The following is a 25,691-nucleotide window of genomic DNA, read 5'->3' as shown; positions in this document are numbered from 1 at the left end:
CTTTCATACATACATACAATCATGAATACGTGTACAAATATGTTAGCGTAAAAAGAATGAATTTCGATTATTATCATTTAATACTTTTATTTTAAATAATTGTAATTACGAAAATTTTTCAGATAAAGAATGAAGGCTATTACTATTTACATTGCGTCTTCTAAATTTATAACAAGTAGTTAAAAACGTTGATTTATAATAATAGATAATTGTACACTCTCAAATTCATAATTCTTATAATTCTTATAATAATTCTAAATAAACCAAATGACTTAATAAATAAAACAAATCTATTAATATACGATTCAAAGAAAGAGGAACTAATAAAATAGTACATTAAGCGGAAAAGCTGTAAAGAGAATTTCAAGCTTTCATATCTTGCACTCTTTCCGCCATTTAAATATAGCGTAATTGATTAGAAGTGAAATGAGGAGGAGTCCATTTAAGAAAACTTTCATCAATTCTTCTATTCTTATGTTTTTCTTTTGTTTTGTGATAAGAAGCAATAACACCATCACTTAAGCAAAGAATTTGTTGACCTTTATAGGGTTTAATAGCACACAATGATTGAAGAGTTTGAAGAATATCGGTAGTAGCAATACTAGTTCTAGCAGAAATATCTTCAATAGTAATATCTTCATTAAGTTCTTTCGTTTCCAGTAATAATTCAACAATAACTTCAGTCCAATAACTTCTATAAGATAACAAACCAAGATCAGAAAGAGGTTTTTCAGGAGATCCGACTTTTCCTTCTTTTTTAGAAAGTTCGTAAGAAAAAGCTATTAATAATCTACCGAATCCTTTTCTTTGATGTTGTGGTAAAGTAAGAATACAAGCGAGATTATATCCTTCAGTACTTTCCTTTTCCTTTGAAAAATAACCAATCATATGACATCCAAATTCATCTTGTTGACACATAATATAAAACAAAAATGGATCCACGTCATAATAAAGCGTCTTATGATCAAGAAATAGTTTTGATAATAAACAAAGATTTCTACAATAAGTTTTTTGTTTATTACCATCAATTTCAAAAAATGAAATGTCATCACACCTATAAATTTCATTCCCTGGTGGATGTCTAACTGTACATTTTTGTAAATGTCTTCTTAATTGTCTTTCACTAATATAATGAAACAAACAAAATTCACATATATAAACAACTGCCGCATCACTATATTCTTGTGGATAAGGTGAAAAATACCATGTATCAACATCATATTCTCCGAAATGAATTCTTTCTAAATTCTTTACTCTAGAGATTTCTGAATGTGATTGTGTCATTGATCCCGATGTACGAAGCCTTTCAATTTCTTGTTCTTTAGAAAATGTAGCCGCTAAAGGTCCTAAAGGTGTTCCATTACCCGGTGTACCCCCATCTTCATAGTCTTCACCTGTAGCTTCAACTAAAGGTGTTGATGGTGTTGTTGCTTTAGCATTAGGAGTCGGAATATCTTCTATTGCTGAAATTTTTCTTTTTTGTCCAACTGTTGTGCCTACTCCACCACCACCTCTACCAGTAACTTCTCTAAGTGGTGAACCAACTCTAGACGATGTATCAGAATCTCTAAATTGATTACCTCCTTTTCCATTCCTTTTCTTAGCGGGTCTTTCAATATCTTTTGTTATATCAATTCTTTCAAGGCCAACCCATTCATCCAACCTCTTATTGAATTCAACAAAATGTACATAATATTCTGGCTTATCGTTATGCGTACGAACGGATAAAATTTCCGCTTTACGAAACTCTCGGGTTTCTTCTTTCTTTTCTTTTTTTACCTCTACAAAAACTTTACAACCAACTACTATTTCTAAAGCTGTAGTACCAGGTGTACCTGAACGGTGTGTTGGTGTTCCAGGCCTTGGAGAGGGTGAAGCTGAAAATCTTTGTGTCATTCTTAATATTAAATACAGTGATCTATGTCCTCTTCTTCCAAACTAATAATGGTGCTAAAAATTGGTGGATTTCTGAGACCGAGGCGCAGCCAAGGTCCTTTTAAACTTCTCTCAAGGTGACGTTCCCTGATGTCTTCCTCGTGTGTTACCATAAACAATATACTATTGTATCTAGTGTAAATTTTAATTCTAGCCAGAATTCAACATAATCTACTTGAATTTTGAATTATCATTATATCATAGATAATTAACGCGTTTTAAAATAATTTATATATTTTTTGTCATAATATATCTGAGCCTCCAAAAACGGGTGTATTCTACCATTTTCTAACATTATTATGATTAAAGATCATGCAATAATTTAGAAAAAAAGAAAAAAATCCCTATATAACCAAAATTGAAAGAAAACTAGTAATGAAGGAAATATTAATCAAAAAAGAAGTTTAAATCATTAGTAAACTAACTAAACTTACAACTTAATATTTATCTTTCAACTCTTTCAACTTCATATATAAAATGCAAACTAAAAGAATTCTAAAAATCCATAATAGAACATTTATTTTATTTTATTTTATTAATATTTTATTTGTATTATCTTTCAGCTATTTTGCAATAATAATTTAAATTAATAAGTAAAAAGAAAAAGTATTAAATATATTTCTGAAATTTTACTTTAAAAAAAGAATAAAAAGAATGAATTCTATAAATATCATTATATAATAATAACTATTATCATGCTTCACTGTATGATGTTGATGATTTGTAATTTAATTATTTTTATGTGTAAGTTTAATAATTACAATAAACTTTATTTAAGCTATAAACAATACATGTATTATAATTATTAATTATGGCTATTAGGATTATTATTGAAATAACAACAGAATTGATAAAAACTTTATCAGCTGTTAATTTTGAAACTAATTCTTCCAAATTTAGACTTTTATTTTTTCATTTAAATCTTTTAATGACCTTCTTGTAACTTCAATATTACTGTTTGTCAAATTAATAACTTTATGATTATTTAGAAAAAGTTCAATTTTGTTAAATTAATTATCAAAAAATGGAATAAAATTTTAGAATTAATGATTAAAATTTCAAATTCTTATCTGATTGAATATTATTTTTATTAAAACCAAATGCTTCAACAGCATTATTTCATTAAATTTCAGTTTCTAAATACTTATATCTAACAAGTTCTTACTTAGACTTATATCATATACTTGCTTTACATTTAAAATTTGAAAATTCTTGTTACTTTAATATTTGTACTAGCATTTTCTGACCTGAATGATTACTAATTTTATGATCATTCACATTAATTCTGATTAAAGTAACAATTTTTTTCATAAAGAATTTAATTTCTTTTTCAGATACATGTTACTTATGATATCATTGTCCATTAAATTCAACTGTAAAGTATGAAATAAAAAATAATAAAAATTTTGATATTAAATTTGCAAAAAAAAAACTAATTTTTAATATTTACCTTTATTAATATTGCATGGCTTTAAATAAAAATAGAGTTGGATGTTTAGTAAAATAATTTTCATACATTTCAATAATACTAGGTATTTTGGAAATATATAACTTATCATTTTGAGATTTAATATTATTGGCATCATATAGAATCCAACATAAAGAGGCTTTCCAATTTCAATAATCACAATTTTTGAATAATCGCATGATGATCGGCATATGTATTGTTTTTAGTTTTTTATTTAATAAATTATTTGTTACAGCGTCATAATAAATAACTAAAATTCACATTTTCTAGTAATTTTTAAATGACGTAATACTGACATAATTGTTTGTATATAGATATGTATTTTATTGGCTGAATATCATATGTATCGCACATGTGATAGCTGTACTAATTTATTTTAATTGTGCTACAAAAAATTTAATAGTGAAGGACGATAAAAAAAATTGATTCTTCAGGTCTTGTTTAAACGTATTACAAAGGAATCTGGCTATTGGAGGTGGAATCCAGAAGTTATAAACACTTGAAACCTTCTTATAAAATGAAAATAAGTATAGTACGTTTATATTATTTGGCTTTACAAAGAATTTTTGACAAAAAATAGTTGGAATCAAATAAAGATATATTTTGACACTCCAGATTCTTCTTAAGTGTAAGTTATAAATTTTTAAATAAGTTTAGTGTCAAAAAAATTCTTTATTGATAGAACTCCTTACCATTTAAAGGGTCAGATAGGATTTTTAGAAATTTTTTTTCCTTTATTAATAAACTAATTATTTCTTTCTCTTTTTTAGGAGTTGACTTATGAATTTCATCAGTATATTCTATTAAAAGCTTAAACAACATCCTTTAAATAAAGTGAAAGGAGTTTTATGGCTACAATTATTGGTAAGAAATATAATTTAAATTTTGTGTCAGGTTTTGATTGTAATGACATTATCGTTAATTTATCAACATACACATATGCTAAATGAATAATTTTATATTCCTTTGAAAGGTGTAAATGGGCTCTAATTTTGGAATCAAAAATCATGCAAATTGAATCATTAGATAAGGAGATATTTACGTTCAAATGCAAGAGTTTATGTCAAATTGATAGTAAATGTGTTGAGCGTATTTATTAAAGAACCAATGATTCAATCAATGCGATTTTTAACTTTTTGGATAGATCTCAATCTCTCCTTTCAAATAAATATAAATTCATTTTTCTAGCATGCATATATGTTGAGTTATTTATGATTTTGCAACAGGGATTATAATGGATTTTTAATTTATATGGAAGGTACATATTAAAATTCTTGAATTTATTTCAGATTCTAATAAAATTTTTTTTGTAAATATATTTTATTAATATTTATTAGTTTGCAAGATTTAAAGTACGATTATTATGTGAGTTTTTAAATCTGCCAGTCATTTATATTAAAAAATTACGTAAAATGCATTAAATTAAAAGTTACTACTTGTAAAAATCGGTCAATAATAATTCAATTTGAATAAAACTTTGTATGATTAAAATTTAAAGTGCAATAAATTTATTGCAATATTTGAGGTCATATTAATATGTAGAATTTTATGCAATGTCTTGTAACGGCATTTTATATCATGTAATAAAATCGGGAAATGATCGGCAAATTAATGTGATAAATGAGAAAGCCCGCTATGCTATAGAATCCCACTTACTTATAATAAAGATTACCATAGAAATTAAATAATTTTTACCTTACTTTTTTTTAAAAATTCTATTGGTTAATTAGTTAAAAACAAAAAAAATCATAATAATATAACATAAAATTTTCTTTTATAATACTAGGATTTGCAAAGAATTTATATATGATTTTTACTTTAAGCTTGAGGTGACCTATTTTATAAGTAAGCGGATTCTCATTATGTTTGATTAGTTTTGATTTGTAAATAATAACACAAATTCACCATATTTATCTTTTCTTCATATAAAACTGAATTTTGAAGTTATAAATTGAAATGTTCACCTTTCCTTAACCTTAAAAAAATAGCATTAAAAAAAAAGATCCTATATAATAAATTTGCAAGATCCTTACTAGATATTGCTGAATAATCAAAAATTTAAAGAAGATCATCTTTAGTAAATCCATTAGTACCATTTATACATAAAACCGAAATTGGTTAATTTTGACCTCCGAAATGGTCGAAATGGTTGAAATGATTTCGACTTGAGCCCCTCCAAAAGTCGAAATGGTCGAAATTATGTCATAGTCATATGATTTTATAGTAAACAATAATATTAAAATTTAAAGTTAACGAACTCCGCATCCAGTGATTCGATTTTTATGATCTTTACACGGTTGGATTCAGCTCATCGAGAGGATTCCAATGATATGTATTTCATATCTGTAGCATTGATATTGACGGAATTATTCACGTTTAAAATTTGGTATTAAATAGTCATATAATTTTTATAGTAAACAATTTTAAAATTCAAAGTTAACGATCTCCGCATCCAGTGATTCGATTTTTATGACCTTTACGCGGTTGGATTCAGCTCATCGAGAGGATTCCAATGATATGTATTTCATATCTGTAGCATTAATATTGACGGAGTTATTCACATTTAAAATTTTATATTAAATTATAATTATAAAAATCACATGACTATGATGTAATTTCGACCATTTCGACTTTAATTTCGACTTTTGACCTTCCCAAGTCGAAATATTTCGACTTTTGGGCTTTAATTTTGACTTCATGTATAGTACCATTACACTTTTCATGATCTTAACTCACAAGATTCTTAATTTTACTATTCAAAATCTGCCATAATTGTAATATTAATTTTTATCTATAATATTAATAGGTTTTGAAAGAACAGACTTATTATTCAAATGTCTATTTATTGCAAATATGCAACTATTAACTGAAGAAGCATGATATTCAGAAACATCTTTTTTTTCATTGTATAAAAAAATCTACAAAGTTAATCCTCTAATTCCTCTTTTATGTTAACTTTTTCTATCAATTTTTGATAATTAATATCTGTTCTAGATTTTTCTAAAGCTTATATCCAATTTGAAGTTGAATAATCAGTATTTTTATATTGGCTACTATCAATAAGATTACAAAGCTCATCATTAGTAGGCTTTTTATAAGTAAAGTTCACCTTTAATTTTTTATAAGATCATCTTTGTTATTTTGAATCTTTAAAATATTAATAAAAAGGTTTTGTGTAAAAAAGAGGGTCAGAAAATGAAAAAATGGAAAGAAATGAAATTGGATAAAGAAAAAAATAATAAAAGCTTAATTTATGAGTTTATTATAGCTTAATTTGAGTTTAATAAAAGTTAATAAAACATTATAATGTCACACTATAATTTATAAATAAAAATCTTTTATTATTTAAAGTTTAAACTTCCAAGTTTTTTAGGATAACTACTATACTTTTAATATTAGAAAAAGCTAAAGCTATTTAAGTAATAGATTTTTCAAAAGAAAATATTAGTAGACTTTTAAAACTCTGAAATCAATGCAAATCAGTATTCTATATTTGAATATATAGCATTAAATGTTATTTTAATTAGATTATATATTTAGTTACTTGATTATAAGTATAACTTTTATAAACCATTTATATAAATTGTAAATTTATTATTATTGTATTGAAATATTAGTAATTTTGTACCAATTATTATATGAATTGTTAATTCAAAGATATATATTCATATAAAAATATAATTTTTTTTTATTACAATTATTTATATTTAAATTAGCATTTTTTTTTCAAAAAAAATTCTGTTTATGATTTATGACGGATGTGATTTTTCACCAGTAAATTAAAATATGATCAAATCCAATATAAATCTTGGGTATTGACAATTTTTGTTAAATTAAAGGTCACGTGAAGGTTAAACATGACAATACGAATTTTGTATTGATGAATTTTTTTTTTAGATTACAGCATTGATCTTTTATCAGTTTAATTTTAATATATAAATTAGCGTAATTATTAAATATATATAATTAATTAAATCATTATGCAATTAGAAATTTTTAAATATATTATTATTCGTCAGCAATCTCCAAATTGGGAGACTTTGGTGGTCTCTCTTGGAGCTCATCAGAATCGTTGAGGTCGATAGCCTTGCGCTTCCTTTCGAGAGATGATGAGAGAACTTCAGGGACAATGTGTTCTTTGGTAGACCGACCACCCACATCGTCTTCAGGCTCGTCCTTAAGCTTGACCTGGCCGGTGGACTCAACATGTTGTTTTTCTTCAACTGGACTAGCATCATCATCTTCGGAGAGTACCTTCTCAGAGCGTGATTTTTTTGTCGGAGATAGATCATCGGCCGCAACATCATCAGATCCGTCCTGCTTTCTTTTTTGGCCACCGGATTCGGATTGCTTTTCTCGGTTTGTTGGCGCAACATCATCATCAAGTTTGTCTTGTGACTCGGTCTTTCTTTTTTTACCGCCAGTATGTTGTTTTTCCTTTCGGCCGTTTCCTCGACCTCTCGTTGTCCCACGACCTCGACCTTTACCTCGAACGTTTTTATTTGTATTATTTCCGCTACTCTCTTCTGAATTGATGCCAAATTCGGCTTTGAGTGCATTACTTTGTTTTGATTTTTCGAAGAATTCATTCTTTTTCTTCTGATAATAGTCTTTCTCTTCATCGCCTAGAATTTTCGAACTATATTAGTAACCAATTAAAATAGGATTTAAAATATTGCTGGACGATCTTAACCTTCAAGAATTCTAAATTTAGGTTTAATGCCATCAAATTCCAGTTTATCGGACGGAGTAGACTCGATAATTTTATGATCAATCGGATGTTCAAATTCGATAACGCCGGATGAATTTTTTGGATCGTATTGTACATATTTAACATCCCCAAAGTGATTTTGCATTTGTGACTACATGATTGTAAAGAAAATGTGATATATAATTAACACAATTATATTAGGTTTAATAAAGTGAAGGAGTATCTATTTATATATACCCGAATGGTCAAATAAGTTGATTTTGGACCTGCGTCTTCAAAGTGTAACAAACAACCGGGATTCCATTTCTTACTAGGTCGCTTCTCCTTCTTGGTTATTTGTTGTTTTTGTAAACGCATTGTATTAGGGTCAAGTCCCTTCTCAACGCATTTCATTTCACAATAATCAAATCTATAATTTAAAACAATAAATTAGACTGATGTAAAAAGTACTATACATAAAGTACATCACTGCATAGAAATAATTACTTCATCATCATTGTAAGCTTTACATTCTTATATGATATATCCATCTCCGACACTTTCTTGGCTTCTTCATGTGTAGCAAACTGGATAAAGAAAGAATCCTAAAAATAATAGGAAATTATGTTGGTTCATAAGTCAAATGATTGATTTTATCTTAACAAAAAGAAAGTAAAAACAAGCCACCTTATAAGTGTTATCATCATCTCTTCTCGCAAAGGCCTTTTCAACTTTGCCATATTGTGAAAAGTACGACGCGACTTCTTTCTCGTAATTAGTATCAATTTCATCTTTATTAAACCCTTTCTACCAAAGTAAACGTATCAAATGTATTTAGTTGAATACGAAAAATACCAAAATAAATGTAATTTATATCTTGAACTTACCACGTAAATTGATCTCCAAATTGGAGAATCTTTGATATGCTGAGGGATGTCAATCATGACGAGAGTCTTTCGTCTGACGTGTTCTCCTTGTTCATCGACTTCAAGCAAGTTGGGAGATTCTCGTAATGCCTCAATGATCAAGTCATAATCTTTATAAACTTGCATTTTCTTGAATTTGCATATCATTTTCAAAGGAACCCCTGTTACAAAGTAATAGCAAAAAGATAAATTGATTGTTTAATGAAAAAAAAAGGCTTATAATTCTTTATTAAAACTTACATCCTTGAGGGTTTTTTGATCTTACTTCATTCAAAAATTTATCGTTTGGTAAATTCTTGTCACCAAAATAGTACTCTACTTGAGTTAATATTTTTTTCTTTAACTCCTCAATCTGTTCTGGAGTACGTGTGCTTTCAACCGAGGACATAGCTGTGATATTTCATTTAGCATTTATTAGTAATTTAAGTTTATGATGACGTAGGAAACATACTTTGTCACGTGAGATTAGAATATTTCTTTATGAAATTTATGAAAAAAATGTACGCGATTTTCACGCTGTCTTCGTAGGTATACAATATATTTTACTGTCGATAATAGTAAATAAAGATTTACCTGCGTCATTTGCCGAACCATTAGCATTACTTTTTCCTGGATCAGTTGCCATGTCTGTAATATTTTCGGGGGCCACGGCATCTATAAGCAACGAAGAACAAAAGATAAATTACAATTAATTACAGCTCTTAACGGGTATCTTTTCGTTACTTTCGTTTAACTGTATATATTAACCTAATAATGCGCAAGACACGCTTTCAGTTGAATTATCAGATGTTTGAGTTTGTTCAGGAATGTGTTTTCTTTCCTGTGTGGAAGCCATAATTATAGAAAGAAAGCAACTAAACAGGAAAGCATTCGTTTATATATAAAATTTTGATCTATTTATATGCAAACTTGCAAACTTTGCATAATAGGTTTTTTACTGCGCCAGTCCAAACACGATTGACCAATGATATGTAACAGTGAATGTTCATTTGAATTATAAAAATTTATCAATTCTTTAAAAAAATGAAAGGTATCCTAAATCATTTTCGTTCACGATATAATACATTTTCACTTAATTGTCGTTATAATTCTTCATTATCGAGTTCTTCATTACAATATTTCGATTTAAGCCACATCCATTCAATTCCTTCTAACTTAACTCCTAAATTCTGTATAACGGATTTTATTCTTTTTCCGGACCATTTTACACTACGGGAACAAGCATTTTTAACAACTCGTTCCTTAGAAAAATTAAAAAGAGTTTTTGGTAAAAGGACAATATATCAACCTTCGCATTTTGATCACGTCATACACAATTATAGAGAATGTCAAGTAACTAGTTGGACTAATGGTGATAATGAAATTGAACAAGAGATCAATGATTTATTAGACAATAAAGTTTACAATTTATTTTCTAAAATTAAATGGCTCCCCATTCATATTTTGGAATTGGCCGAGTCTATTGGTGGAATTAAACCCCATGTTGATAACATTGAGGTAATTTACTTATTATTGATAAAAAATTTTTTTTAAACAGAAAAGAAATTAATTGTTACTATAAAATTTTAAAGTATTCTGGTAACATTGTTGTCGGAATTTGTTTAATTTCTCCTACTGTAATGATACTTAGACATATAAATAATCCCGAATGTAAATTTTCCGTTTTATTAGAACCTGGGTGTCTTTACGTTCAAAGGTAATATACTTCAAAATTTTTAAATAATTGTTACGAATTCTAAGTATTTATGTTATATTACAGAGATACAATTAGATACAATTTCACTCATGAAATTCCTATCGATCCTGAATTACATAAATTTAAAAATAATCTTATACCAAAGGGACATAGAATTTCCCTAATGTTTAGGGTATGTATATTAATATCTTGTATTCAAAATACCCAAATCTTTCTAATATTTATCTTTACTTTTATTTTTATGTAATTAGAATGTCAAGTAATAATTTGATAAGAATGCTAAATAATAAATATTTTTTAATTTATATCTTTTATAATAGTGTTAATTGTTAATATAATCCCCTTTCTCATTTTAATGTACAATAATAAATAAATAAATAATACTAAACTTATTTATACCCTTCTATAAAGGAATAAAAATACAAAAAATTTCAATGGCAGATATAAAAAGTTAGTATAAACACATTTGCCTTATTTACAAATAGAGTTGGGAAGGAGAAGTTAAATAAGGAAGTCATAAATGTCCATTTGTTGTAAAGCAATCATCCAGATATTGCTAATTCCGTAATTAATTTCGTGCACACATCAAAAAAGGGATACATTGATGTAACTTCTTTTCCGTCAGTCCTTTGTTGGTGAAGCATTCTTGCTGTTGTCGAAGTAATTGGAGGAGTTAAAAATTTATTATTTTCAAATTTGGGTGAATAAGGGCCGTCTTGTTGATTGGATGACAATGATGACGGGACATCTGATTCAGATTGCGATGTAAGTGATGAAGGTGATGAAACTGATGATGATGTAAATTCAGTAGCAGCGGATAACTCATATCCGACATTTTTGAAATCAACAAGATAGTTATTGATGTCAAGTCTATAAAGCTGTAGATCTATCTTAACCTAATAAAAATAATTATTAGAATCTTATACTAAAACAAATTTTTAGTTGTGATTTATATATACTTGCTTGTGAACCAGTAGAATAAGTATATCTACATCGAACATGGAAAGGGTCCATTGTTTTCCATTCCTATTACAAAATTAGTACAGGGAATACTTTTTAATATAAAAATAAAAATAATAAATAATTATAAAATTTTAAATATTACCATTCCCAAATTTTTTAGAGCACGATAAATCTCAAGCATGACTTCAAGAGGAGGACTTCGTGAACGAATTCCGAAATGCCATTTTGATCTCGACTTTTTTTTACTCGGACTGGGTATTTTAGGAAAAATATTACCTATTTCATAAAAAACCGCGTTTAATTATAATTTCAAAAAGGAAATTGTTATATTTCATTTAAGATAATTATAATACATCGTTATCATTTTACTAACCTTGACAATATTCTTCGCTAAGAGGCAGGCTGGAACTTAACACTGAAATGCTTGACGGAGCGTCATCAACTTCGTCGCCTATTCTTTCTTTTTCCTTTGAATTCTTTTAAAAGATATATATTTAGTAAATTTATTGTAATAATTTGCAACTAATTTATTATTTACCTGAAGAGAATTCCATGAAGGAGGTGACGCTGCAAAAAAGCCTTGACAATTTTTCTGTCCAGATATTTTTCCGGCCAAAATCATGCGTTTATTATCTACTACAAGTTGGTATGCCACTTTAATTTGATTATTTTCCGGCTCTTGTAATGCCTGATATATAGTATTCCTACTAAAGCCCATTTTCTAATTAAGGTGTATATATATTTGTCAATTATATTCATCCTCTAAATTACGATAACCTTGCAAGAAAATACAAATAGACAAAACCTTTTGAAGTTCTGTCACAATATTACTATCTATTTCAGCAAATGGAGCTTCCTCACTTTCTGGAAGTGGTTTAAGATAATCAGGTAATTCAATATTAAACCACGGATTTTGCCTAATTCAAATAAAGATATCAATAAAAAAGATAAATATATGAAAATAAGAAGCTTAAATTTACCTAATATCTTGAATAGTTATTCTTTTCATAGGATCAACAATCAACATCGAAGACAAAAGAGATTTGGCTTCGGGTGATAAAAATGGCGGCAGCGTATAAATACCACCTAAATAAACACTGTGTTATAGCAATTCGATTTCCAGAATTTTTAACAAACAAATTAACGTACCATTAATTTTTTTGAATAATGTTGGAATGTACTCGTCGTCAAACGGTAGACGGCCACAGAGCATAACATATAAAATGACTCCACAGCTCCATACGTCGACTTCGGGACCTGCATATAATCTCCCAGAAATGACTTCTGGTGCTGCGTAATTTGGACTTCCGCAGCTCGTTTTCAAAAATTCTCCATCGGTCATTATATTTGATAATCCAAAATCTGCAATTTTGACGTTTTGATAGGGATCCAAAAGAAGACTTTACATTAACGAAGAAAAATGTTAACAAGCTATTATAAGAATTTTTACGAAGATATATAAACCTTTCTCACTTTTCAGGTTTCAAATCTCGGTGTGCAATCTTGTGCCGGTGACAATACTCAACAGCACAAATAATTTGCTGAAAAAATCTTCGAGCGTCGTGTTCTGACATCTAAAAGTAAATAGGGTCCAATTAAATAAATTAAATAAAGAATGAGAATTGAAAAAGATCTTTTTAAAATAATTTCTTTTTACCTTGCCTTTCTCGACGATAAAATTGAATAATTCACCTCCAGCGTATTCCATTACCATAATGATGTCGGTCGGTGTTGTGATAACTTCGTACCTGAAATTAATGGACGCGGAATTTTAACATTAATGCATCTGGTTAATTAATTAATTTATCAAACGATTAACAATAAATCAACAATCTAACCATAAAATAAGTTATTTACAATTTTATTATATGAGGGTGTCGGAGCAATTTAAGGTACTGAATTTCGCGTTTCACTCTTCCGACCATGTCCAAATTTGCAATTTTCTTCCTATTTATAAATTTCATGGCTACCTTATGGCCAGTAATGGAATGAACCGCCACTACAAATTCAAGAAAAAAAAAAAGTTCAGAAAACATTAATAATCGAATTTGGTTCTCTTTTGAGATTATAAATAAAAGCAATCTCAGTATATTTAAGTAAAAACTCACTTTTGACTTTGCCAAAAGAACCCACTCCAAGGGTTTGTAAAACATTATATTGACCGATTTTAATCTTATTAGAAGCCATAAAGAAATTTAATTACTATTACGATTATTTAGCGCGAAGTTATTAAACGCCCGACTTTAATAATATTGCCTTATTTGTTTACAATTAGCATGTGATAACTAAATTTTAGAATCCTAGTTACTAACCTAGTATAAACTCCTACCAGTTTATTTGCTAATAAGGTAAAGGTCCGATTTTAAATCATTTTTTTTTTTTCGAGATGTCTTTTAGATTCAATTTTTCGGTACTTTGCTTTACTGTTCGTTTTTTTAACTTTATATAAGCCCTTTTCTATATTGTTTAATGACTTATTCCGTTGAACTATCAGTCAGAAGAACTTGAGCCTACAGAAAATGAATCGACGGTTCAGAACCCTGTAGATAAGTATGATAGTTTGAACAGTCTCTTTCAATCCGACAAACAGCCATTCATTCCTCCAAGTGAATTAGTCCTTAACAATTTGGTAAATAAGTGAATTAAGAAAGTTTATTCCAAAATTCCTAAAAATTCTTTTCCTTTTATAGATTGATATACTTCCATCAACTTTGATAGCTGAACGTATTTTCTTTTCTACTTGTGAGCAATCTGTCCTTTATAAACGGCATCTCTCTGATGTTAAGTTTCAATTAGCACAAGAGGACAATCTGCTAGAAACAAATTACAATGAGGGTACAAGAATTTTGGAATTGACAGCAGATAGTGACATAGTTCAAGGAGTCTATGAAGGTGTTCAATTATATAATCGAATTTTATGTGAATTTATTATTTGAATTTATTGAAGTTCTTTTAATTAGGTGGATTAAAAACTTGGGAATGTTCACATGATCTTGTTGAATTTCTTTCAAAGAATATTATTAACTTGGATTTTGAAGGAAAAAAAATTTTGGAGGTTTTAATTATTATATTTCATTTAAAATTAAGAAGTATATTGTGACACTAACCTATTGGATAATTAAAAAGCTAGGCTGCGGATCATCACTTCCAGGCATATATATACTTACCACTAAAAATCCATTTAGAGTTGATTTTCAAGATTATAATAAACAAGTTTTGAAATTAGTTACAATTCCAAACATATTGCTTAACACTTTATTATGCCCAAAAACGAAAGATTTTTTTAATGGTACCACAGAAATAGATGTTCCGGAGTATTCTAATTTGTTAGATCAGGTGAAGAAAAGTAGGTTTTTCATGGGAGACTGGAGCGGATTAACAGTAAGCATTTATAAAGAGAAAAAAAATTCCTTTAATTTTAGCATAATGATAAAATGATATGTTATTTCATTTAGGACATTATAAATTTGAATTCTGAACAAGAAAAGTATGATCTGATTCTAAGTTCAGAGACAATATATAATACAGATTCACTACCAAAATTATATAATGTTATTAAATACTCTTTAAAGCGACCAAGTGGTGTAGCGTATCCTTTTTTTTTTATTATGCACTCTTATTTTACATAACATTTCTTAATAGATATAAATAATTAGATTAATCGCAGCAAAATCAATATATTTTGGCGTTGGTGGTGGCGTATTACCATTTCGCCAATTAATTGAGCAAGACAAAGTATTCGGAATCAAAATTTTTTATAATGCAGAAGCACATGTGAAAAGGGAAATTTTAATGTTGACTTTCTTGGATTCCTTTACCTAATAAACAAAATATTATTTAAACAAAACATTATTATTTGGCTAGTGTTCAATAATAATGGAAGATTTACGAATATATGGTTCAGTAAAAGATAATGGAAAATTTTAGTTTTCAACAGTATGGGTTTACAACTTCATTACTAATTCTAATATCTCAAAAAGTCCCTTATCCTTTTTTTTACTGATTAACTTATACTCTAATTTACAATTTGAGTTACCGTATACAAAGTATATAAAGAATTTAATCATAAGAATTTTTACCGATAAAAATGGCGATGTAATGTGATCATGTAAATATAACACAAGGTTGATTTAATAATTGGTTGGAAAATATCGTATTTATTTTTTAAATTTGAATAAATCAACGCAATCTGCTAAATTAATAATTTTTTTTTTTTAATAATTATAACAAAAACTGTTAACTGATTCGGTTTTAATTTACACCTTGAAACCGCGAGAAGCTCTACGACCACGAGCCTTCTCAAATTTTCTTCCCTTAGATCCGACATAAGGCCTTTATAAAATGAAATGTTTAATTAATATTATACTTAGATTGAATAAGTTAGAGAAATTTCCTTAAACAGTAACTTACTTGGCGTGTTTATGCGGACCCATACCAAAATGTTTAACAGCTTCTCTAGAATTCTTTGAGCCTCTAAGTAAGACCGTATTAGAACCAGTCGGAGCACGAAGAGCTAATTGATCAAGAGTTAAAACTTCTCCACCGGCTTTTAAAATTCTAGCTTTAGCGGTTTTTGTAAAACGGAGTGCTGCAACTGAAAGTTTCGGAACCTCCAATACTCTATTATCATCTGTGACTGTGCCAACAATTACAGCTGTTTTACCAGGTTTATTAGAAAGATTACGAACGATACGAGAAATAGACATTGGTGGTCTATTAATTCGTGACATAAAAAGCCTTTTCAAAATAGCACTATTAAACTTAGAATTTGTTCTTCGAGCTAGAAACCGGTATATCTAATCAGAAAATTAAAAAATTAAAAATTTTCACATTTTGAATTTCATTTTTTCCAAACAAAATCGATGCATACCTTCACTAACAATCGAAGGTAGACATCTTCACTCTTTGGCGCAGTCCGATTCTTTCGTCTCACGTGATGTTTTTTGATGTCAATACCCTAAACGAACGCAATTAAATTTTTGTAAATATCTTAAGCAAGTATTGTCTTCGAATTTATTTTTAGTCCTATTTTTTCATGTTAAATATTTTATTGATTCTACGGATAACTATTAAAGTTAAATTATTCAATAACACGGAAAGCTACTCTTATTTTTGAGATCGCGAATTTAATTAAAAGCTCCAAAAAAAAATTCATCCATCAAATTATCGAATACAGTGAAGAATCTTATTTTTTCACCAGATTTAAGATGATAATTAAATTATTGACATAAAGAAACCTACAGTATTAAAAACATACCATTTCGATTGATCGATTGATTCCTTGGTGAAAATAGAAGGGAGAAATAATTTTTTGTTATTTTTTCCTTTATGCCTTCGAGAAAAAATTCAGAGTAACACGGATCATGACCACATGATATTATTGATTCTGATTCCTAATTCGTTAATATCATCGATTACATCATCGGATCAGACAACTAACGTAATAACGTAATCTGATAACGACAATTTTTCACATTTGTTATCCATTAACCATGAACCAATTTTCGTTAAATTTCGATCGAGAAAACTATCACGAAAAGCCAAAAAATGATATTTTTGCCGATGCCATTACGAGAACTCAGTGAGTTTTTTTTCGTCTTTATGAAAGTATCGTGATAACTAATTTTTTTTTATATTAGACAACCGATTGTGACTGGTACTTCGGTACTTGCATTTAAGTATAAGGACGGTATAATGTTAGCTGCGGATACATTGGGTGTGTTATTAAGGTCCTTCTTTGGAGATATTTCTTTTCGTAATTCGAGTTTTATTAACCGTTTTGCGAATTCTTCAATTTTTAGCATCATATGGCTCACTTGCTCGGTTTACGAATATTCAACGTCTTTATCCCGTAGGTGATTTTACGATAATCGCTGCTTCAGGAGATATTTCCGATTTTCAATATGTCCAACACCTTTTAGATACTGTGATGTATGTTAATTTCGGAAATGTTATTTTTTCATGGAATTGTTAAATTAATTGATGTTCAGAAAATTTTCGAGACGAATACTTATATTAAAATTTATAGGGTAGAAGAATATTATACAAATGATGGCCATGTCCTTAGAACGCAAAATATTTATGAGTATTTAAGTCGTGTGATGTATGGTAGACGATCTCGGTTTAATCCTTTATGGAATTCTTATGTTGTTGGAGGTTATAACGATGGAGAAAAGTAAGTAGTTCAAATTTTTTTTTTTTGGTATATTATAATATTAATTTTAATTTTTAGGTTTCTTGGATATGTTGATCTCCTTGGAACGACTTATCAATCTTCAACAATCGCTACTGGTTTTGGAGGTTATTTAGCTCAACCAATTTTGCGTAAAGCTGTTGAAGGTAGAGAGGACACACTTACAGAAACTGAAGCCATTGAAATTATGAACTCTTGTATGAAAGTTTTATATTACAGAGATGCAAGAAGTTTTAATAAGGTATGTAAGATATGTTTTATATTATATTCACCTTGGCTATTAATAACTTTAAAAATGTAATAGTTTCAACGTGCCAAAATTACCGCTGAGGGTGTAGAGATAAGTGGACCTTATAAAGCCGAGACACAATGGGATTTTGCTGAAGGGCTCAGAGGATATGGTCCTTAAACGTGTTAAACATTTGGCAAACGTTATAATTGCCGATTTATTTGATTTAATTAGTTATATTAAAACATTCTTACTTTTAAGAAATATGTATTGTGATCAGCTAGATTAATTAATCAATAAAGTTAAATATGATTTTATTATTTTATTTTTAAAATTATTAAATTTTAAAACTATTAATTGAATATAATTAACAAGATTGAGAGAGCGATCTTAATCTTTCAATTTCACCTTTAAGAATATCCAAAGTAAATTTTTCATAATCAATTAATTCCATTTCTTCTTCAGCCATTCTTTTAACTTGCCACCAACACTTATCCATTTCTCTAAAACCTTTCCAAAATAAAGTTTCTTCACTTTCACTTTCATGCATTCCAGCTAAAACCTGTAAAGATCTTAACCATTGAGATCTATAATGATCTTTTTCGCGTTTTGTCGTATTTAATTGAATTTTAAGACTATTTATCTCTTCATGTAAATCCTTAACTAAAGGAGAAGAATTTCGATTTTCTAATTCTTTCGATTTTTGATCAAATTGCCTATCTAATTCTAACCAATGTCTTTCAAAATCTTTTTCAGCCCTTAATAAACTTTCATCTCTTGTTTTAAAATAAAGAATGTATTGTTGCAATTGACGATCTATTGACTTTAATTGTTGCACTTTAAATTTACCAAAACTTTGACGAGTAACATTTTTCTTCTTTACGGCAAGTGTTTCTTGAGTAAATTTCATATTTTCTGCCGCTTTTTTAAATAGATCTGAACGAAATGTTGAAATGTGTTCATCATAATTATTTACGGTAGAATTTCCATTTTCATTCTCTTCTATCGGCGATTTCGCAGTACCATCATCATTTTCTTTCTCAATTTCATCCTTAATAGGTTGACGTTCTTTAAATAGTTCTGACAATTCGGTAACACTCTGTGATTTTGTTAATCCTCTTTGTTGTTGTACTTGAATTGAATTATTTTCACCATAATCATCAAGTCTTATTAAAACATTTATATGACCCATTTCACGAGAATTTGTAGATACTCCAATGGCTTTAATAGGTGCTAAGGTAGTAAAAGTTTTAATTTCAGTATTAGTTTCATCATCTATTACAGGTTGAGACAAGAATATTTCTTCCAAACGTAAAGTAGCAACTCCAATTTGAGATTGTTTTTGATCTATAGTTTGCCATATTTCCATAAGTAATGGTACAGCTTCAAAATATCTATTAAGCCTTTGTGGAGTCATTATAACATCAATCGTATTTGTACCATTTACTAACAAAATGTCTTTACATTCTTCAACATTTGAAAGTACTTGAGTTGATTTATTGTGCGTAATACCTAATGCAGGATAACTGTATCTGACATAAATATTTTTAATATTCTTTTTCAACTGAATTGACTCTAAATCGATTAATACTCGATACTTATGTTCACTAATTTGTTCTCTAATTTGTTGTTGTTGATGACCATTTTCTTGAACATTTTCAATAAGAAAAGACTTTGCTCTTTCCATAACGTCAAATGAAGTTTCTGTTACAGAATTATCATCAGAGTTCTCTCTCATTACGGTAAGATAAATACCAATTCTAGCAGTTTGTACATCAGCTGATACAGGTAATTCTCTTTTCGAATTATACATTGGGCATACTCTATCAAGAGAACGTGGTTCCCCAGTTTTACTATCGAATAATCCTGTTAAAGGAATTTCAGCAAATCCAATAATTTGATTATCATGATATAAATTAATTACAACTTTTGATTCTTTAATTAAAAAAGATTTTAATTCTTCTAGTGAAGATTGTATCCTAAATGTAAAAGTTTCAGGATTAATATTTGGATGTGAAAGATCATAAAATTTGTTTGAAGTTATAACACTTTCGAATACGGTAAATTGAAAATAGAATCCATGATTCAGAGTTGATAAATCTAATTCAGGAAATTGTTGTTGTGTAAGAAATGATATCGTATCTTGTAACAATAATTGTAAATTAGCTCCAAAATTAATTGTAATAGAAAAGAGAAACATTTCAGTTTCATTATCTCCAATTTTATAAAATTTAATTACTTCCGATGATGATGTTAATGGTGATTTTCCTAACGGACTTGGTATATAACTACCAATACTATTATTAACAGATGGTGTTGTAGGTGGAGATAAATTTGGTAAAATACAGAATGATATTTTAACTTCGGGTAAAAGGCCTCCTTTTTCTTTCTTATTAATAAGCGATAACCATCTTTCTTTGCCGCTTTTATCAGTTGCTATTCTTAAATCTAACATCGAATATCCTATCAGTTCCCCTCTATTATTATTACCATTACCTTTTGTACTATCTATTGAAAAACATTGTAATTTTAAATGTGCCCATTGTGATCTTAATATATGTAAAGTTTTTTGATCTACTTCCCATGCTAATTCTGTATCCCATATTGGAAATGATACTTGTTCTACATTGTCTGTTGATAATATTGAATTAGAATCTGGACTTATTGTTGAAAGTATTTCGTCCGTAAATCTACATTCTACATAAAGTTTTCTATTTGGATTCTGAGGAAAATAGCGCCCTATAATGTAATATATGTATATATATATATTTTTTAAGCAGAATAATTTAATTTTTTATTTTTTTAAAAACTAACCTTCTATAATTGTGACAACAATCGTACATAAAGGATTAAATTTTGACATTAGGAAACGATAGTAACGCTAGTCACGCTAGTCGGCAATATTTTAAAGACTCACGTACATTGTTACACAACGTCATAGTAGATAATCAAAAAAAAAAACTGAAATCACGTTCCCGTATTGTATCAGTCTTGCAATGGAAGTGGTAAAAACTGAAAAAAATGATGGCAAAAGACAAAAGTTTAATAAAAATGAATCAAAAATAAAATCTTTAGAAATACTTTCAAATGGTCAAGTTTTAAAGAAAGGGAAAAAAAGAAAGAGAAATAAAAAGAAAGGACAAAATCAGCAAAACCAGCAACAAAACGAACAATCACCGCAAAATATTAAAATTGAAGAAAAAGAGGAATCAGATAACTCTGAAAAAGAATCTCAAGAACAAGATCATAAAGAAGAATCTAAAATTGAAATTGTTGACGCAAGATCAGCGAATTCAAATTCTTCAATTGATAATGAAACAAAAAATTTATTGGATCATGATGTTAAAATGAATGATGGTAATGACTCTGAAGATGATGATGATGATGAAAGTGATGAGGAGGAAAAAGTTAGTAAAAAACAAAAGACCGTTCAATCAAATGTGGTCGATGGATTTGGTGAAGTCCCTCCACTTGAAACTAATGGTAAGTATTTAAGTATTCTGCTTGGTATCAATTTTCACAATGCTTATATATAAACTTTTTATAAACGACAATAGAAACCGCCTCAGAAACCATTAATTACGATTTTGAATCTTTGGATATTTCAGAACCTACTAGTAAAGCTATTAAGGAGATGGGCTTTACTAAAATGACTGAGGTTCAAGCAAGAACAATACCACCGTTAATGGCTGGTCGAGACGTTCTGGGTGCCGCTAAAACAGGCAGTGGCAAGACTTTGGCATTTTTAATTCCGGCTGTTGAGATGCTTCACAAATTGAAGTTTAAGCCTAGAAATGGTAATATTTTATTTAGTGATTACTTTATAAAAAATTTATAATAATTTTATTTCTTTTGATAGGAACTGGAGTAATTGTTATTTCTCCAACAAGAGAATTGGCTCTTCAAATTCTTGGAGTTGTAAAAGAATTGCTTCAATTTCATAACCAAACATTTGGAATAGTAATGGGTGGAGCAAATAGACAAGCAGAAGTTCAAAAAATAACTAAAGGGGTAAATTTATTAATTGCCACTCCTGGAAGATTATTAGATCATCTTCAGGTATTTTATTTAAAGAATTCAAGTGTGAAAATTAATTAAATTGTAATTAAGTTTTTTGAGTTCTGTCTCACAGAACACAAAAGGGTTTGTGTATAGAAACCTCAAGTCTCTTATTATAGATGAAGCAGATCGTATATTAGAAATTGGTTTTGAAGAAGAAATGAACCAAATTATTAAAATTCTTCCGAACGGTCAGTTTTTACATATTATAAGTGTCGAATTAATTATTATAATTTATTGACTTTTTATTTTATATATATATATATATACTTTAGAAAATCGACAATCAATGCTCTTTTCCGCTACACAAACAACTAAAGTTGAAGATCTCGCACGAGTATCTTTGAGACGAGGACCAATATACATTAATGTGGATGAAAAAAAAGAGACAGCTACAGTGGAAGGGCTTGTTCAAGGATATGTTGTTTGTGACAGTGATAAAAGATTTTTATTGTTATTTACATTTTTAAAAAGAAATTTAAAAAAGAAAATGATTGTATTTTTTTCAAGTTGTAATTCTGTCAAATATCATTCTGAATTATTAAATTATATTGATGTACCGGTATTAAGTTTACATGTAAGTGCTTTTTCTTTTTGTTATACGGCAAATTAAAATTTACTTATGTTTATTTTTCTTATTTTAAAAAGGGAAAGCAAAAACAAACAAAACGTACAAATACCTTTTTTGAATTTATTAATGCACAACATGGAATTCTTCTTTGTACAGATGTAGCAGCAAGAGGATTAGACATTCCTGCAGTAGATTGGATCATTCAATATGATCCACCAGATGATCCACGTGATTATATTCATAGAGTTGGTAGAACTGCTAGAGCTGGTGGACATGGAAAAGGTTTATTATTCTTATTACCAAGTGAATTAGGATTTTTACGTTACCTTAAACATGCAAAGGTACCATTAAATGAATATCAATTCCCTCCTAATAAGATTGCTAATGTTCAAACACAGGTATATATTTATACATTTATTTTTTATATGTTATAAAGTAATCTCATTTTTTTTTCCTTTCTCATTATGAAATAGCTTGAAAAACTTGTTGAAAAAAATTATTATCTTCATGAATCAGCTCGTGATGGATTTAGATCTTATTTAACGGCTTATGCTTCTTATTCTCTTAAATCGATATTTAATGTGAATAAATTAGATCTTCAAAAAGTTGGTAAAGCATTTGGATTTAAAATTCCGCCTAAAGTACATATTAATATAGGTGCAAGTGGTAAAGGTTCAAAATTTGAAAAACGTGGTAGAAATAGTAAGGGATTAAATAATGTTGATCACATTGCAAGACAGAGAAACAATACTTTTAAAACGAATAAAAATAAACAGTGGAGTAAATAAATATTTAAAATATTTAATTACTTTTAATTTTTTTTTTAAAGTTTTAATATTAATGTCTGCAGTTTATTTGATTAATAATAGCAATTCATGCATTCATATAATTGCATCGTACAACAACAAAAAGGGAATTTAATCTTGCAATTATTGAGTAATTAGGCCAATATCAAGATAATAATAATAAATACTTTTAAACGTTCACGAAGAGAAAATGACATAGCTTTTTTCTTCTAATGGAATGTAATGTTCGATCATAACCTAAATTTAAATATATATATAAATATGATATCTAAGAATATACTTATACATTTACAGTACAATTGGTGATGATTTAAAATATCAGCGATGTTCATCGCTGAACTCTGAAATGAGAAATAAAATTCCATTTGTATACTTAAAAACATTTAAACTTCATCACTCTCATAATTCTGGATATTCTACTTCTGAAGGTATGAGGGAATTGTTTAATTTTTTTTTTCAAAAAAAGAAACATATAGCAATTATTCAATTCCATAATTGTCGTGCATATGATTTCTTGGTGCACGCGGCATCATTTGTGCTTGTGAAGGTGCGTTAGAAGGATGACCCATCATTTGAGCACCACCTTGCATTAATTGAGGTACAATCATAGGTTGAACTGTTGATTGCATTCCATTCATTTGCATATTTACACCGGAAGGGACCATATGCATATTAACAGGTTGAACGTTAAGAGCTTGCATATTGACGCCAGTTGTCATTGGACCCATTTGCATTGTCATTTGAGGTACAGTCATTCTCATAGTATTTTGAGGAGCCATTTGTGGAATTCCATTATAATTACCCATATTAATGGAATTATCAAATTCATCAACCAATAGATCTTGGAAATAAACATGTTTTAATGCGTTTTTTGCCGTGATTCTTTTATCAGGATCATAAACTAACATTTGCATAAGTAAATCTAATCCATGACGGTCAATCATTGGAAGATATGCACTCATGTCTTGTGGAGGATATTGTGGATATGGTTTATGATATTCTGGATATTGTGATACTCCTTGCCATGTTTGTTCATTTGGAGTCCCCATAATACGAAAAACTTTGAGCAATTGGTCTTCATTAGTAGTCTACATCGAAATATCACGTGATGATGTAGGAGTGTTAATAGAGTTTAACAAGCACACTTGAAAAAAGAGAACAAAATGATTTAAATTTATAACTTACACCTGGAAAGAGGGGACGTCCGGTATACATTTCAGCCATAATACAGCCCGCAGACCATATATCAATTGAAGTTGAGTATGATCTGGAACCTAAAAGTACATCGGGAGAACGATACCATAAAGTAACGACTTCATTTGAAAAAGTTGTTACAGGAATTCCAAAAGCACGTGCCAAACCAAAATCAGCGAGTTTAAGTTGACCATTTTTATTAATTAAAAGATTTTGAGGTTTAAGATCGCGATGAAGTACTCTATTTTCATGACAAAAATCTATTCCAGTTAACATTTGATACATAAATAGTTTAATTGTCATTGAATTTAATGCTCCATGATTTCCATGAATATCCATATATTTTTTAAGGTCTTGATCCATATATTCAAATACAAGCATAAGCTTATTTTCTGTATGAATTACATCTTTCAATTTCACAATATTGGCATGTTTTAATTCCTTCATTAAAGATATTTCTCTAATAGCTGTCGAAGGTGCTCCTTCTTCCGAATCCAAATGTATTTCTTTTAAAGCCACTGTTTCTCCCGTCCTTCGTTCTTTGCCTTTATAAACCGTAGCATATGTACCTTCTCCTAATTTTTCTAACCTAACGTATTCTCTTTGCTGCTGTGCCATTCAGTCAATTAAATAATTTTTCACTTGCAGCCTATTTTTTTAAAAAAACGCGCAAGATTAAAAATCTTTTTTGAATATAAAGTTGAACGCTAAGGCGATGCTACTTATAGTTTTTTTCTCAAGGGGTAATATTGACCCTTCGGAAAAGAACATTTTTATACTGCGGTTTGCCAAATCCGCTGTTAATAATCACAATAATCACATGTGGCTGATTTGCGTTCCCTTTTTGAACATAAATGTGTGCTACGTTGGCCCAGTAATCCAGTAATACATAGTAATACAGAAGAAGCCGTTGCAGTTGGCTAACTCTAGGAACTCTCTACAAACCTTATCAAGAACTTGC

At 28.7% G+C, this 25,691-nt stretch overlaps 10 protein-coding genes across 11 annotated transcripts; 4 read left to right on the top strand and 6 right to left on the bottom strand.

The window, feature by feature from the left end:
- Positions 1 to 72: 72 nt before the first annotated feature.
- Positions 73 to 2,103, bottom strand: OCT59_001929 (uncharacterized protein). Its single transcript, XM_025316083.2, has one exon. The coding sequence runs from the start codon at positions 1,894 to 1,896 to the stop codon at positions 397 to 399; it is 1,500 nt and encodes a 499-aa protein (XP_025181471.1). The 5' UTR covers positions 1,897 to 2,103; the 3' UTR covers positions 73 to 396.
- A 4,963-nt stretch (positions 2,104 to 7,066) lies between these two features.
- Positions 7,067 to 9,887, bottom strand: OCT59_001928 (uncharacterized protein). Its single transcript, XM_025316084.2, has 9 exons — positions 9,767 to 9,887; positions 9,593 to 9,673; positions 9,260 to 9,409; positions 8,981 to 9,180; positions 8,781 to 8,900; positions 8,601 to 8,698; positions 8,352 to 8,523; positions 8,097 to 8,265; positions 7,067 to 8,028 (listed from the first exon to the last, which is right to left on the bottom strand). Exons 1-9 carry the CDS (start codon positions 9,852 to 9,854, stop codon positions 7,412 to 7,414), a joined length of 1,695 nt encoding a protein of 564 aa, XP_025181472.1. The 5' UTR covers positions 9,855 to 9,887; the 3' UTR covers positions 7,067 to 7,411.
- Positions 9,888 to 10,042: 155 nt separating this feature from the next.
- Positions 10,043 to 11,127, top strand: OCT59_001927 (uncharacterized protein; the record flags this gene model as incomplete). The annotated part of the gene is made up of 2 exons (XM_066144160.1): positions 10,043 to 10,887; positions 10,967 to 11,127. The coding sequence occupies one exon, from the start codon at positions 10,043 to 10,045 to the stop codon at positions 10,550 to 10,552; it is 510 nt and encodes a 169-aa protein (XP_065995350.1). The 3' UTR covers positions 10,553 to 10,887; positions 10,967 to 11,127.
- On the bottom strand, positions 10,980 to 13,865 carry OCT59_001926 (uncharacterized protein; the record flags this gene model as incomplete). The annotated part of the gene is made up of 12 exons (XM_025316086.2): positions 10,980 to 11,611; positions 11,679 to 11,741; positions 11,821 to 11,954; positions 12,052 to 12,154; positions 12,217 to 12,399; positions 12,484 to 12,595; positions 12,659 to 12,764; positions 12,828 to 13,078; positions 13,152 to 13,252; positions 13,336 to 13,426; positions 13,536 to 13,677; positions 13,787 to 13,865. The coding sequence occupies 12 exons, from the start codon at positions 13,863 to 13,865 to the stop codon at positions 11,258 to 11,260; spliced, it is 1,719 nt and encodes a 572-aa protein (XP_025181474.1). The 3' UTR covers positions 10,980 to 11,257.
- Positions 13,866 to 14,064: 199 nt separating this feature from the next.
- On the top strand, positions 14,065 to 15,760 carry OCT59_001925 (uncharacterized protein; the record flags this gene model as incomplete). Of its 2 annotated transcripts, XM_025316087.2 has the most annotated exons (7): positions 14,065 to 14,088; positions 14,173 to 14,307; positions 14,369 to 14,570; positions 14,639 to 14,733; positions 14,805 to 15,059; positions 15,134 to 15,267; positions 15,335 to 15,500. In XM_025316087.2, 7 exons carry the CDS (start codon positions 14,065 to 14,067, stop codon positions 15,498 to 15,500), a joined length of 1,011 nt encoding a protein of 336 aa, XP_025181475.1. The 2 variants fall into 2 exon arrangements, with proteins under 2 accessions (XP_025181475.1, XP_065995349.1); XM_066144159.1 differs by having other exon boundaries at positions 14,065 to 14,103; positions 15,134 to 15,760.
- OCT59_001924 (60S ribosomal protein eL18) lies at positions 15,575 to 17,026 on the bottom strand. Its single transcript, XM_025316088.2, has 4 exons — positions 16,936 to 17,026; positions 16,549 to 16,635; positions 16,089 to 16,474; positions 15,575 to 16,010 (listed from the first exon to the last, which is right to left on the bottom strand). Exons 1-4 carry the CDS (start codon positions 16,936 to 16,938, stop codon positions 15,935 to 15,937), a joined length of 552 nt encoding a protein of 183 aa, XP_025181476.1. The 5' UTR covers positions 16,939 to 17,026; the 3' UTR covers positions 15,575 to 15,934.
- A 124-nt stretch (positions 17,027 to 17,150) lies between these two features.
- OCT59_001923 (uncharacterized protein) lies at positions 17,151 to 18,455 on the top strand. The gene is made up of 6 exons (XM_025316089.2): positions 17,151 to 17,259; positions 17,318 to 17,394; positions 17,480 to 17,609; positions 17,707 to 17,853; positions 17,911 to 18,112; positions 18,176 to 18,455. Exons 1-6 carry the CDS (start codon positions 17,171 to 17,173, stop codon positions 18,278 to 18,280), a joined length of 750 nt encoding a protein of 249 aa, XP_025181477.1. The 5' UTR covers positions 17,151 to 17,170; the 3' UTR covers positions 18,281 to 18,455.
- On the bottom strand, positions 18,388 to 20,963 carry OCT59_001922 (uncharacterized protein; the record flags this gene model as incomplete). The annotated part of the gene is made up of 2 exons (XM_025310542.2): positions 18,388 to 20,839; positions 20,915 to 20,963. 2 exons carry the CDS (start codon positions 20,961 to 20,963, stop codon positions 18,468 to 18,470), a joined length of 2,421 nt encoding a protein of 806 aa, XP_025181478.1. The 3' UTR covers positions 18,388 to 18,467.
- Positions 20,964 to 21,077: 114 nt separating this feature from the next.
- OCT59_001921 (ATP-dependent RNA helicase) lies at positions 21,078 to 23,777 on the top strand. Its single transcript, XM_025323266.2, has 7 exons — positions 21,078 to 21,583; positions 21,658 to 21,897; positions 21,960 to 22,159; positions 22,233 to 22,350; positions 22,435 to 22,736; positions 22,808 to 23,128; positions 23,204 to 23,777. Exons 1-7 carry the CDS (start codon positions 21,097 to 21,099, stop codon positions 23,516 to 23,518), a joined length of 1,983 nt encoding a protein of 660 aa, XP_025181479.2. The 5' UTR covers positions 21,078 to 21,096; the 3' UTR covers positions 23,519 to 23,777.
- OCT59_001920 (negative regulator of the PHO system) lies at positions 23,554 to 25,505 on the bottom strand. The gene is made up of 2 exons (XM_025309192.2): positions 24,722 to 25,505; positions 23,554 to 24,624 (listed from the first exon to the last, which is right to left on the bottom strand). Exons 1-2 carry the CDS (start codon positions 25,346 to 25,348, stop codon positions 24,016 to 24,018), a joined length of 1,236 nt encoding a protein of 411 aa, XP_025181480.1. The 5' UTR covers positions 25,349 to 25,505; the 3' UTR covers positions 23,554 to 24,015.
- Positions 25,506 to 25,691: the final 186 nt, after the last annotated feature.

Source organism: Rhizophagus irregularis, chromosome 10 (genome assembly GCF_026210795.1).
Source record: "Rhizophagus irregularis chromosome 10, complete sequence".
Taxonomy (NCBI): domain Eukaryota; kingdom Fungi; phylum Glomeromycota; class Glomeromycetes; order Glomerales; family Glomeraceae; genus Rhizophagus; species Rhizophagus irregularis.
Note: the sequence above shows the minus strand (reverse complement) of the source record. Positions and strands in the feature narration are given on the sequence as shown.

Excerpts from the sequence above, each read along its gene's own strand:
- OCT59_001923 (XM_025316089.2), top strand. The coding sequence starts at position 17,171 with ATGAACCAATTTTCGTTAAATTTCGATCGAGAAAACTATCACGAAAAG. Across the intron at positions 17,260-17,317 it reads GATGCCATTACGAGAACTCA|ACAACCGATTGTGACTGGTA; the intron begins GTGAGTTTTTTT and ends TTTTTATATTAG. Across the intron at positions 18,113-18,175 it reads ATGCAAGAAGTTTTAATAAG|TTTCAACGTGCCAAAATTAC; the intron begins GTATGTAAGATA and ends AAAATGTAATAG.
- OCT59_001924 (XM_025316088.2), bottom strand. Across the intron at positions 16,475-16,548 it reads ACCTTCGATTGTTAGTGAAG|ATATACCGGTTTCTAGCTCG; the intron begins GTATGCATCGAT and ends TTTTCTGATTAG. Across the intron at positions 16,011-16,088 it reads GGTCCGCATAAACACGCCAA|GCCTTATGTCGGATCTAAGG; the intron begins GTAAGTTACTGT and ends CATTTTATAAAG.
- OCT59_001929 (XM_025316083.2), bottom strand. The coding sequence starts at position 1,896 with ATGACACAAAGATTTTCAGCTTCACCCTCTCCAAGGCCTGGAACACCA.
- OCT59_001920 (XM_025309192.2), bottom strand. The coding sequence starts at position 25,348 with ATGGCACAGCAGCAAAGAGAATACGTTAGGTTAGAAAAATTAGGAGAA. Across the intron at positions 24,625-24,721 it reads GACGTCCCCTCTTTCCAGGT|ACTACTAATGAAGACCAATT; the intron begins GTAAGTTATAAA and ends ATTTCGATGTAG.
- OCT59_001928 (XM_025316084.2), bottom strand. The coding sequence starts at position 9,854 with ATGGCTTCCACACAGGAAAGAAAACACATTCCTGAACAAACTCAAACA. Across the intron at positions 8,699-8,780 it reads ATGATGATAACACTTATAAG|GATTCTTTCTTTATCCAGTT; the intron begins GTGGCTTGTTTT and ends TATTATTTTTAG. Across the intron at positions 8,029-8,096 it reads TAAATTTAGAATTCTTGAAG|GCGATGAAGAGAAAGACTAT; the intron begins GTTAAGATCGTC and ends CGAAAATTCTAG.
- OCT59_001921 (XM_025323266.2), top strand. The coding sequence starts at position 21,097 with ATGGAAGTGGTAAAAACTGAAAAAAATGATGGCAAAAGACAAAAGTTT. Across the intron at positions 22,737-22,807 it reads TACCGGTATTAAGTTTACAT|GGAAAGCAAAAACAAACAAA; the intron begins GTAAGTGCTTTT and ends TATTTTAAAAAG. Across the intron at positions 23,129-23,203 it reads TTGCTAATGTTCAAACACAG|CTTGAAAAACTTGTTGAAAA; the intron begins GTATATATTTAT and ends ATTATGAAATAG.